The 13,293-nt window shown below is 39.5% G+C and overlaps 1 protein-coding gene across 1 annotated transcript in view; it reads left to right on the top strand.

Moving 5' to 3' along the window:
• Positions 1-9,034: 9,034 nt before the first annotated feature.
• The window catches only part of FAM151B (family with sequence similarity 151, member B), a gene marked incomplete at its 3' end in the record, with an annotated part of 25,277 nt that continues 21,018 nt past the window's right edge, over positions 9,035-13,293 (top strand). The window contains exon 1 of the mRNA XM_008589976.1: positions 9,035-9,143. Within this exon, the coding sequence (XP_008588198.1) occupies positions 9,119-9,143 (25 nt within the window). The remainder of the gene's footprint in view (positions 9,144-13,293) is intronic.

Consider the following 13,293-nt stretch of genomic DNA (forward strand, 5'->3'; position numbering starts at 1 on the left):
TTCCTTTTTGTCTTTTTTCGTGACCGGCAGCGGTTCACAACCGTCAGTGTCGCGCCCATACCGGACCGGGACCGGCAACGGGATCGCAACCCTCGGTGTTGCTCCCGCACCTCGCTCAGCCAGTGAGCGGCCGGTCTGTATGTGGGATCCGAACCCTCGGTGGGAGCGCCACCGCGCTCCCAAGCGGCGCACTGTAGCAGTGCACCACCGGGCCGGCTCAAGGATCTAGTTTTTGTTTTTTTTTTTTTTCTTTTTGTTTTTTTTCGTGACCGGCAGCGGTTCACAACCGTCAGTGTCGCGCCCATACCGGACCGGGACCGGCAACGGGATCGCAACCCTCGGTGTTGCTCCCGCACCTCGCTCAGCCAGTGAGCGAACCGGCCATCCCTATGTGGGATCCGAACCCTCGGTGGGAGCGCCACCGCGCTCCCAAGCGGCGCACTGTAGCAGTGCACCACCGGGCCGGCTCAAGGATCTAGTTTTTGAGGCACTAGGAAGAATAAGACATCAGTATGAAAAGAGCCCCTAACAGAACGATATGAATTTTGCTAAAATTGAAGCTAGAACAAACATCAAGTTTATGGTGAAGCTTGGGTGGAAGAATGTTGAAATCATTGATGCTTTATGAAAAGTTAATGGGGACAGTGCCCCAAAGAAATCAGTTTAACTGGATGACCCATTTGAGGGTTGAGATGACATTGAAGATGAAGCCAGCAGTGAAGACCATTCACATCAATTTGGGAGGAAAAGATTCATCTTGTTCAGGCCCTAATTGAAGAGGACCAACAATTAACAGCAGAAACAATAGCCAACACCATAGACGGACATCTTGATTGCTTCAACTTACACAATTTTGATAAATTACAGTAAGCAACCTTTCCACTTGATGGTACTGTATTAGTCTGTCTCTGTTGCCTATAACAGATTACTTGACACTGGGTAATTTATAAAAAAATGAAATTTATTTCTTATAATTTCAGAGGCAGGGAAGTCCAAAGTCCAGGGAACACATCTAGTGAGGGACTTCTTCTGGGTGGGAACTCTTTACAGGGGCTTATGGAGACCAGGGTGTCATGTGGCAAGAATGGGCTAAGCAAGAGAGCTAACGTCCTCACTTGCTCTCCTTGTAAGGCCATCAGAACCACGCCCATTACTCCATGAATGGATCAATCCATTCACAAGGGCACAACCTTCACAATCTAATCATTTTTAAAGGCTCCACCTTTCACATACTATAATTGGATTTCCCCCCTCTTAACACTGTTAAAATGGAGATTAAGTTTCCAATACATGACCTTTTGGGAGACACATCTGACCCACAGCATTCTGCCCATGGCTCCAAAAGTTCATGTCCTTCTCCCACATAAATACATTCATTGCATCCCTAAAGTATTAACTTGTTTTAGCTCAAAAGTCCAAAGTATCTGTGAAATCCAACAAGTTATCTACTTCTAAGATACAATGGCAAGACAAGCATAGGGTACATATTTCCTTTCCAAAAAGGGAGAAACAGGCCAAAAGAATGGGGTGACAGGTCCTAAGCAAATCTGAAATCCAGCAGGGCAGGCATCAAATCTCAAAGCTGTCAGATAAAAACCCTGGGAAAGCTTCACCAGCAAGTCCTCTACCACAACACTGCTCCTGCTCATTCCTCATTAAACAAGGACAATCTATTGAGAGTTTCAATGGGAAATCATTAGGCATCAACCTTACAGTCCTGATTTGGCTCCTCCTACCCTCTTTTTGTTTCCTATTCTGAAAAAATCTTTAAAAGACACCCATTTTTCTTGAGTTAATAATGTAAACATGACTGCATTGACATGGTTAAATTCCCAGAACCCTCAGTTCTTTAGGGAAAGACTAAATGGATGGTATCATTGCTTACAAAAGTGTCTTGAACTTGATGACAGTTGTGTTGAGAAATGAAGTTTGTATTTTTTATTTTTATCTTTTGATTCCATTTTTCCAGGAACCTTTTGAAGTCCGCTCATACAGAGGATACAGTGAGAAATTCTAAATTATTAGCTGCAGGAGGAGAGAGAGGAATAGGACTAAGCAAATATTTGTAGATGTGATACAGAATTTTCAAAACTGTTAAAAGACATTACTCCAGGGATTCTATTAGATAAATCCCAAACAGAATAAATAAAAAGAAATCCATACACAGACACTTAACAGGAAAACTGGAACTGCTAGCTGACACAGAAAGAGTCCAAGGAACAGTTTGCTCTCACTAGTCACAGCACCAGAAAGGGGGTTGGAAGCTGTGGAACAGAACACTTGAATTTACTTGTGCCATTCTAGGAAAGCCTCAGAAAAGAGGCAGCACTCCTTCCTTCCCACCAGTAGAACCATGTGTAATGAGGTGGAGCCTTGTGGACTTTTCTTGCTTTACATCACTCTAGCAACAGCAAAAGGCAAAAGGCAGCACCCTCTCTCCCCCCACTGGTGCAGTGGTGGCAGACACTGCTGGGCAGAATACTGGCAACAGCATACAAAGGATAAAGCCCTGACTTGCTAGTCAAAAAACAAGAATGGGGACCTGGAACCTAAAATAGGAGGGAACTGAAGAAAAGGTTAAATCTCTATGGAATCCTGGGATCAATCCCACGCTATGCATGTGTGAAACTGACCAGGAGCAGCAAAGCAAAGGTTCTGAACACCAAACTACATTGTAGGTCACTGTCCAGATTTCAGACTGGTCACTGGGTGGTGCACAATTGGGCAGACTAGAATAGCTCCACAAAGGCACTGAAAACTAAATTAACATTGAAACCACAGCCCACCAAAAGCTGGCCAGTGTGTGTGGTCTGAAACTAAGTGAACTGTCTGCTAAGACAAAACAAAAACATTCTTATGAAGATTTAAACAAGAAAGAGTGTCTCATAATACTCAAAATATTCAGGAAGCAATCCAAAATTAGTTGATATATGAAGAACTAGGGAAATCTAAAAAAACCTAAACAACTCTCAAGGGAAAAAACAATGAACAAAAGTCAGTTCTGAGGTTACCCAAATGTCAGAATTATCAGAAAAGTTCTTAAAACTAGCTATTTTAATCATTCTCCCCAAAGCAAGGATAAACACTATTGAAATGAATGGAAAAGGATAAAAGTCTTTAGCATAGAAACTATAAAAAGAACCAAATGAAAACTTTAGAACTGAAAATACAACAACAAAAAATTACTGGGGGTGTAGTGTGTCTCAACAACAGAAAAGAGATGACAGAGGGAGAAGTCAGTGAATCTGAAGATACATCAGCAGAAATTATCTAGTCTTAACAGAGAAAAAAGTGGAAAAAATGAACAGAGCTTTGGGGATCTGTGAACAATATCAAAAAGTCTAATGTTCAAGTCTTAGGAATCCCAAAGAAGAGAAGAAAGATCGGTAGAAAAAAACTTTGAAGAGGGCCGGCCCCGTGGCTCACTCGGGTGGGTGCGGTGCTTGTAGCACTGAGGCCGCAGGTTCGGATCCTATATAGGGATGGCCGGTGCGCTCACTGGCTGAAACTTTGAAGAGGGCCGGCCCCGTGGCTCACTCGGGTGGGTGCGGTGCTTGTAGCACCGAGCCCGCAGGTTCGGATCCTATATAGGGATGGCCGGTGCGCTCACTGGCTGAGCTTGGTGCAGACTACACTGTGCCGAGGGGTGCGATCCCCTTACTGGTCAAAAAAAAAAAAAATACTTTGAAGAAATAATAGCTGAAAACTTCCAAATATCTGGTCAAAAACAAATTTATGTACATTTACATAAAACTATTTAAAGCCTATCTACTGGCACAGCAAGCCCCCACCCTCCTAAAATGAAAACCACACCCAGGCACATCATAATCAAGTTGATGAAACCAAATGTAATGAAAAGATTTAAAAGCAACAAAAAGTAAACACTTTTTGCACATAGGAGAACAAAGATTTGAATAATGGCAGATTTCTCAACAGAAACCATGGAGGCCAGAGACGGTGGAACAACATTTATAAAGGTTTTTTTTGGGGGGGGGTTAGTTTTTTTAAAAATCAAAAACTATCAATATAGAATCCTTTGTTCAGCAATTATATCATTCAGGAATGAAGGTGAAATAGACATATTTTCAGAAGATGGAAAACTAAAAGAATTAATCACCAGTAGACCTACTTTTAAAAGAAATACTAAAGGAAGTCCGTGGGGAAGGGAAATTATAGCAAAGACAGAAGAGCAACATAAATGGCAAATATCTGGGTAAATATACTATTTTTTTCACCTTATAAGTTTGTTAAAATATAAAACTGTTCAAATAAAAATTTTATAACATCTGATGGGGTTTTCACCATATATAGATGTAATACATATGAGAACTGCATTCTAAGGGGGAAGGGTCAATAAAGGGATCTATTATGGTGTTAAGGTTTCTACGTTTCACTTGAGGTGGTAAAAAAAATTCTAAGTAGATTGCAAAAAGTTTGGTATATAATAACCTCTAGAGCAACTATTTAAAAAACTATGCGAGGGCCGGCCCGGTGGCGCACTGCTACAGTGCGCCGCTTGGGAGTGCGGCAGCGCTCCCGCCAGGGGTTCGGATCCCACATACAGACCGGTTCCCGCTCACTGGCTGAGCAAGGGCCGGGCGCAGCACCGAGGGTTGTGATCTCGTTGCCGGTCCCGGTCCGGTACGGGCGTGACACTGAGGGTTGCGGTCCGTTGCCGGACACGAAAAAAGACAAAAAAAAAAAAGGAAAAAAATAAAAAAAATAAAAAATAAAATAAAAAATTATGCGAGGAGATATATTCAAAAAGCCAATATATCGGTTAAAATGGTATTTAAAAAAAATAAAAAATAAAAAATTATGCGAGGAGATATATTCAAAAAGCCAATATATCGGTTAAAATGGTATTTTGAAAAAATTTAAATAGTTCAAAATAAGGTCAGAAAGTAAACAAGAGTGAAAAATATAAAGGACAAACAAAAATTAATGATAAAATGGTAGACTTAAATCCAGCCATATCAAAAATTACATTAAATGTAAATAGCCTATGGCAATTAAAAAACATTGAATAAAAAGACTAAATTATATGCTATCTACAACAACCACTTGTAATATAATGGTAAATATAGGTTAAAAAGTAAAAGAATGGGAAAAGATATACCATGCAAACACTAAAAACAAGAAAAAAAATCTGGGTGGCTATGTTGCTATCAGACAAAGTAGACTTCAAAGCAAGGAATATTACCCTCTGTTTTGTTATTGCATTTTATGGACTGTATAATAAGCTCAGAAAGAGTAATTTGCCCAAAGTCACACAGGAAACCAAATGTAAAGAAAAGATTTTGAAAGCAACTAGAGGAAAACAACACTTTGCACATGGGAGAACAAAGAGTCGAACAATGGCTGACTTCCCAACAGAAACCATGGAGGCCAAAGACAGGAAAGGAACTAACTTAACTAGAATTTAGGGGAAAACTTTCTAGCAATTAGGACTCTCCGAAAATGAAATAAGCTTTGTATTAAATTTATTTATGCAATTTTTGATGTCTCTACTTATAATTTCAGAGCCAGGAAGCAGTGTAAAGATCATCTAATCCAATGTCCCTCCTTTTAAAATAAAGTGAAGTCCTAGTTCTGGAGCACAATGGCTATTTATAAAGCTAGAGCTCATATTGCTGAAACTAGAATCTAAGTCTCCTTCCGAACAATGGCCTTCTCACTACACCCACTAATAATCTAGATGATATTTTGAATCTCTTGAATCTGTTTTCATGATTCACTTAACACTAAGCAAACAAAGCTAACTAAATAAGTTGCAACAATAACTGAAGGATTTATGTTAAATTAAGAAAAAAATTTAAGCACTAAAGGGAACCAAGGTGTGAAATATTTAAATTCTCAAAACCCTTTGACTAACTTCTACCCTGAAAGCCATTAAAAACTCATTGAATTACATTAGTTTTGCTTTTGTTTTTAATCACAATTTAGGAAACTTATAGTTAGTAAGATCCCTGTGTTTAGCATTAAATTATGTGCAGAAGAGAATATATTGCAAAGACTACAAATTTGGCAGATGACTTAAGCATCTTTTGATAGGAAAATGTCCACATAAGTGCAGAATAAACCTGAGACAGGGATCAAAATAAGTGGAAGCTAAGCATCAACATAGGCATATTTTAAAAGTAATTAGAGGCAATCAGAAAGTAAATACAGATTGCTTTATAATTAGGAAAATTAGTAGTTGGGTTGGCAGAAAACTTGTCAATCACAAGATAGACGGCAGAAGATTATTAAAATATATGAATATATTTTTTAAGTGCTGAAGGGAAAATAAGTTCTAAGGTCAGCTACACTGTTACTCAAGAGTGAGTAATGTACACTGAATCAAAAAGTCACACTTGCACAGATGACCTCTTCATATGCCACTCCTCTAATACATGTAATCTTACCAACTCTACCCAGTGTGGCTCAACCAGAACTAATAATACACTATTTATTCCTATTTAGAAAAGCCAATAAAAGCAGCCCCAAACTCTCAGGTGGATGTCCGTCTTTCACATTCTAATCCTCATAAGTCTTTGTATACCTGCTATGCTTTACCCAATGCATCATATATCCTTAAACTATGAAACCCTTTCTTTGTTCCAGAAAAAGTAATTAGACACATATTTACTATAAAATTTCCAAACACTCAAACGTAAAGAAAATAGAATGCTGAAACTCCATATACCCATCCTGCAACAATCCTCAGATTCAATAGTTACCAAGATTTGCCTCTTTTGCTTCATCTATCCCTTTATTTCCTTTGCTGGAGTATTTTAAGACAATCTCAGACATCATTTTATGCCACATACTTTCATATGCAGCTGTAAAAAATGGAGAGTGGACAGTAATTTTAATTGAGTCAGTTATTGTAAAACTTATGAAAATATGGAACTAATATCATGACCAATATATGTCATAAAAACTTTTATAGTGCAACTGATACCACCAAGAAATTGAAAAGACAACCTGCAAAATGGGAGAAAATATTTGCAAATCATGTATCTGTTAAAGGAGTTGTACTCAAATATATAAAGAACTCGCAAAATTCAACAATAAAAACAAATCATCCAATTAAAAAATAAGCAAAGGATTTGAATAGACATTTCTTAAAATATATATATAAATGACCAATAAGCACCTGCAAATATGCTCAGCATTATTAATCAGTGGGGAAATGCAAATCAAGACAATGAGGTACTACTTCACAGCCACTCAGATGGCTCTAATAAAAACAACGTAAGTAGTGGTGAGGACGTGGAGAAATTGGAATCCTCATAAATACCTGGTGGGAATGTAAAATGGTAAAGCTGCTTTGCAAAACTGTTTGGCAGTTCCTCACAAAGTTAAACATAGTAACCCATGAACAAAAAATTCCCTGGTAAATATATACACAAGAGAAATATGTCCATATACATCCACACAAAAATTGTACATGAATGTTCATAGTAGCACTATTCATAGTCAAAAGTAGAAACAAACTGAATATCCATCAGCTGATAAAATGTGGTATGTGCAAACGAATTTATTCCACCATAAAAAGGAAGAAAGTGCTGATATGTGCTAAAACATAAATAAACCTTGAAGACATTATGCTAAGTGAGAGGAGCCAGACACAAAAGGTCATATATTGTATGATTCCATTTACATGAAATATCCAGAACAGGCAAATTCATAGAGGAAGTAGATTAGTGGTTGCCTAGGATTGGGGGAGAAATGGAAAGTGTTTGCTCTGGGGTGATGACAATGTTCTAAAGTTGATTGTGGTGATGGTTGTACAACTCTATGAATACACTGAATTATACACTTTAAATATGCAATATTATTAGAGAATTGTAATCAAATGCAAACCCTATCAATTGTATATCTCAAAGCTATTTTCAATTTAAAAAAAAAATTTTTTTCCTTTTTGTCTTTTTTCGTGTCCGGCAACAGATCGCAACCCTCAGTGTTGCGCCCGCACCTCGCTCAGCCAGTGAGCCGGAACCAGTCTGTATGTGGGATCCGAACCCTCGGCAGGAGCGCAGCCACGCTCCCAAGCGGCGCACTGTAGCAGTGCGCCACCGGGCCGCAATTTAAAATTTTTAAAATAAAATTTTAAAGTTTAAAATTTTTTTTAAAAACTTAATCACTTCAGCACTGAAGGCATTAACATTTAGTATTTTCTGAAACTCAAGAAACAATTTAAAATTTTTAAAATAAAATTTTAAAGTTTAAAATTTTTTTAAAAAACTTAATCACTTCAGCACTGAAGGCATTAACATTTAGTATTTTCTGAAACTCAAGAAATCTTTTTGATTGAGCTGGAGAACATCCAGAGAATATGGAGGCCTGATTGAGGATAGATTAAGATAATTACAACTCGTCAAAAAAAGACTTGAAAATATTAAAATCTGAGGGGTTGAGCGAGAATGGCTTTTTAAAAAACTTAATCACTTCAGCACTGAAGGCATTAACATTTAGTATTTTCTGAAATTCAAGAAATCTTTCTGATTGAGCTGGAGAACATCCAGAGAATATGGAGGCCTGATTGAGGATAGATTAAGATAATTACAACTCGTCAAAAAAAGACTTGAAAATATTAAAATCTGAGGGGTTGAGCGAGAATGGCTTTTTAAAAAACTTAATCACTTCAGCACTGAAGGCATTAACATTTAGTATTTTCTGAAATTCAAGAAATCTTTCTGATTGAGCTGGAGAACATCCAGAGAATATGGAGGCCTGATTGAGGATAGATTAAGATAATTACAACTCGTCAAAAAAAGACTTGAAAATATTAAAATCTGAGGGGTTGAGCGAGAATGGCTTTTTAAAAAACTTAATCACTTCAGCACTGAAGGCATTAACATTTAGTATTTTCTGAAATTCAAGAAATCTTTCTGATTGAGCTGGAGAACATCCAGAGAATATGGAGGCCTGATTGAGGATAGATTAAGATAATTACAACTCGTCAAAAAAAGACTTGAAAATATTAAAATCTGAGGGGTTGAGCGAGAATGGCTATCATTTGTGTTATGTGTCAGGTGATTTTGTGGAGTCGGGTTTCCACGCTACCTGCGACCGGTCAGCGGGGGCGCCAACCGCTGGGCGCCTGCACGGACGGCGGGCGTTCGTCGCCATGACAGCACCCGCGGGGGGCCCCGGTAAGCGCCGGTGCGGGCTTCTTCCTTTTTCGGGTCCCCGCAGTCCTCCTCACGGCGGGACCTGGGAGCCGAGCGGCACGCGGCGGCTGGGGTGGACCCCGGTCCGCACTCCCGGAGCGCGGCCACTGTCGACTGGGCGAAAACCTTGGTTCCCGGGGTGGGTGTGAGGGGAAAAGCGTTGGGAGCGGCCGAGAATGACAGGATTACTGCCTTTTAAGGTCTTGGTTGGGGTGAAACGAATGTGATACTTTCCTAATCCATAATTTCCACGGGCCAAATGGGGAGGAGCCTGGTCAGTTCGGTTCCTCATTGGGAATCAGGCGAGGGTTGGGAATGCAGTTGTCCCAGCTTCTCGGGGCACGACCTGTGAAGGCTAGTAATGAGCGTGTCTCTGTTTGACCCTGGAATCAGAGGGGTTTTAAACCGCAGAGGGTTCAGTTCTACTGCAGAACGTTACAGTATCTTTTACATAAACGTAAGGAGTCGCAGTAGACAGCCTCTGTGACACATTAATTTTTCAGTTTAGATTTTTTTCCTGATTATCAACGTAAGAAGTGCTCATTATAGAACATTTATAAAATGTATTGAAGTAGGGGAAAGAAATCCCCATAATGTCAATACTCAGAGGCACCACTAGTAACTTTCTCATGTTTTCTGACAATCCTGAATTTTAAGAAAATGTAGTTAAGATCATAGTAAATATAAATTTTTATCCTTTTTAATATCCCTACATCACAAGAGCTTCTTATAAACATAATTTTGAATGAATGAATTTATTATACTGTAATTTGCTTCACCAGTCTCCCAATGTTGGACATTTATCATTTTTTTAAATTAGAACTCATGCTGCAATGAACATCTTTGCATTGCTCTTCCTTGATTCTCATTATTTTCCTTCCTTCCCTCTTTCCCTCCTTCTCTCCCTCCCATTTTTCCTCCCTGTCTCCTTCCCTCCTTCCTTCCCTCCCTCCTTCCCTTCCTTCCCTCACTGGACAGTATTCTTGTAATAAGAATTACTAGATTAAAGGATGTGAACATTTTTTAAGGTATGTGGTAAACCTCCATAGAACATTTTATTCAGACTAGGATTTTTCTTTTTTAAACCTCAGGCTCCTTACATCTCAGCATAAATCGTGTTAATGTCTAGTTTTAATAAAAATCCAAATCTGGGATGAAGTTCACACTCAAAAGACTTTCACCATTATCATTATCAGACTGTATAAATACAGGTTCTCTTCTGAATTGATGCAGAGTTTACAAAATCTTGGAGTTAAATGTGAGCTCAGGTGAAAAACGTACCAGATCCTGACACATATTAACAGGTTACAGGAGTTAGGAAGTGGACATCTTTGGGGGGCCATTATTCTTCCTACTACAGCATCTATATATACTGTTCTCCACCTTGCTGTTTTTTAATTTAACAACATGTCTTTCAGATCAGTACATATGGAGTTGCCTTATTCTATTTAATAGCTGTAAAATGTTCCATTATATGTATATACCTTAATTTACTGAATTCATTGTGGGTGGACATTTGGGTTTTCACCCTTTTGCTGTTACAAACAGTACTGCAGTAAATATCCTTGTATGAATTGTGTTATTTTGAACATGTAAGCCTATTTGTCTATGGGGTAAATTTATAGAAATGGAATTCCTGGGTAAAAAAGTACATGGTGTTTTTTTTTAACTTTTTTTTTTTGTCTTTTTTCCGTGTCCGGCAACGGATCGCAACCCTCAGTGTTGCCCCCGTACCGGACCGGGGACCGGCAACGGGATCGCAAGCCTCGGCGTTGCTCCCGCGCCTCGCTCAGCCAGTGAGCGGGAGCCGGTCTGTATGTGGGATCCGAACCCTCGGACGGTAGCGCCGCCGCGCTTCCCAAGTGGCGCACTACCCATTGCGCCACCGGGCCGGCCCTTTTTTAACTTTTTAAAAAATCTTTATTAATATATAATTTGCATACCATACAATTCCCTCATTTAAAGAATGTAATTCAATAGCTTATAGTATATTCACAGACTTGTTCAACCATCACCATAATCAGTTTTAGGACATTTTCATCACCACAAAAAGAACCCCTCCCCCACCCCAACACAGACCAATCTACGTTCTGTCTCTATGGATTTGCCTATTCTGGACATTTCATGTAAATGGAATCATACAATATATGACCTTGTTTCTGGCTTGTATCACTTAGCATAGTGTTTTCAAAATTCATCCATATTGTAGCATGTATCAGTTCTTCATTCCTTTTATGGCCAAATAACATTCCGNACCAATCTACGTTCTGTCTCTATGGATTTGCCTATTCTGGACATTTCATGTAAATGGAATCATACAATATATGACCTTGTTTCTGGCTTGTATCACTTAGCATAGTGTTTTCAAAATTCATCCATATTGTAGCATGTATCAGTTCTTCATTCCTTTTATGGCCAAATAATATTCCGTTGTATGCGTATACCACATTTTGTTTATTCATTCTTTAATGGATGGACATTTGGGTTGTTTTCATCTTGGAGCTGTTATGAGTAATGCTACTGTGAACAATGTATGCAAGCATTTGTGTGGGCATATAGTAGATTATTTTTAATGGTAAATCACTTCCGGTATTTACTTTTAGAAACTGGAAGGATCCTTAATAATTGCCTAGTCCAGGGGTCAGGAAACTTTCTTTTTAAGTTAAATTTTCTATTGACAAACAATAATTGTATATATTTATGAGGGACAATGTGATATTACGATACAGGTATACATTGTGGAATGATTAAATCGGGCTAATATATCCATCACCTCACACACTTAATTCTTTGTGGTGAGTGATGGATTTTGGACGTGACCGGTGCCATTGTGCACATAATAAGCACAAAATAGCCGCCCCCCTTGTCTTCTACTCCAGCACCAAACCCCTCCCCACTTCCCTTTAGGAGAAGCCTCCTGACTTAAACAGAAACCCTTTTGCTTCTGCAAGGGTGTAGTTCTCCACCCTGGCTGCATGGTTTCTACATTAGCATAATGGCCCTCCTTGATGGTATCAGCCAACCCTTGGTGCCCTATAGAAGCTCAACCACCCCCACACCTAGTGCTGTCCTCCATTTTGAGGGCAGCCCTGGGCTGCCCCCCACTTTGGGTACAGCCTAGCAGGTTCTTTTCCTTTAATAAAGCTTGATCGGTACCAGTCGTCTCGACTCACTTTCTTTCAGAGAGAACTTTTTTTTTTTTTCCTTTTTGTCTTTTTTCGTGACCGGTAATGGGATCGCAACCCTCAGTGTCGCGCCCGTACCGCAACCGGCAACGGGGATCGCGACCGGCAACGGGGATCGCAACCCTCGGGGATCGCAACCCTCGGTGTCGCGCCCGCACCGCGCTCAACCAGTGAGCGGACTGGTCTCTATATGGGATCCGAACCCTCTGCGGGAGCGCCGCAGTGCTCCCAAGTGCCGCACTCTACCGAGTGCGCCACCGGGCTGGCCAGAGAAAACATTTTAAATCTACTCTTTCAGCAATTTTAAATACATAATACATTATTATTAACTGTAGTGCAGTAATCACTGATACTTTGTATCCTTTGACTAACATCTCAGCTTTCTCCATTCATCTCCCCACCCCCAGCCTCTGGTAAAACCATTCTCCTCTTTTATGTGCTGAACTTTTCTAGATTCCACATATAAGTGAAATTATGTGGTATTTGTCTTTTGTGCCTGGCTTATTTCACTCAGCATAATGTCCTCCAAGTTTGTCCATGTTGTTGCAAATGACAGAATCTCCTTCTTTTTAAAGACTGAATTGTATTTCATTGTGTACAAATACCACATTTTAAAAAATCCATTCATCTGTAGATGGCACTTAGGTTGTTTCCATATCTTGGTGGTCAGGAAACTTTCTCTGTCAGGAACCAGATATTAAATTTTGGGCTTTGCAAGTAATAAATTTCTGTTTCAGCTGCTCAACTCTGCCATGGTACTGCAAAAACAGCCACAGATAGCACAGGAAGGGAGGTTGGGATGACTAGGTAGAGCTCAGAGGTTTACAGCAGCAAAACCTGCTGTTCTGTATGACGTTGTAATGGCAAATACACGTCAGCGTACGTTTGTCAAAACCCTTAGCATGTATAATGCAGAGTGAATTCTAATATAAACTGTGGACTTAGTT

Source organism: Galeopterus variegatus, unplaced genomic scaffold, assembly GCF_000696425.1.
Source record: "Galeopterus variegatus unplaced genomic scaffold, G_variegatus-3.0.2 Scaffold5784, whole genome shotgun sequence".
Classification (NCBI taxonomy): Eukaryota; Metazoa; Chordata; class Mammalia; order Dermoptera; family Cynocephalidae; genus Galeopterus; species Galeopterus variegatus.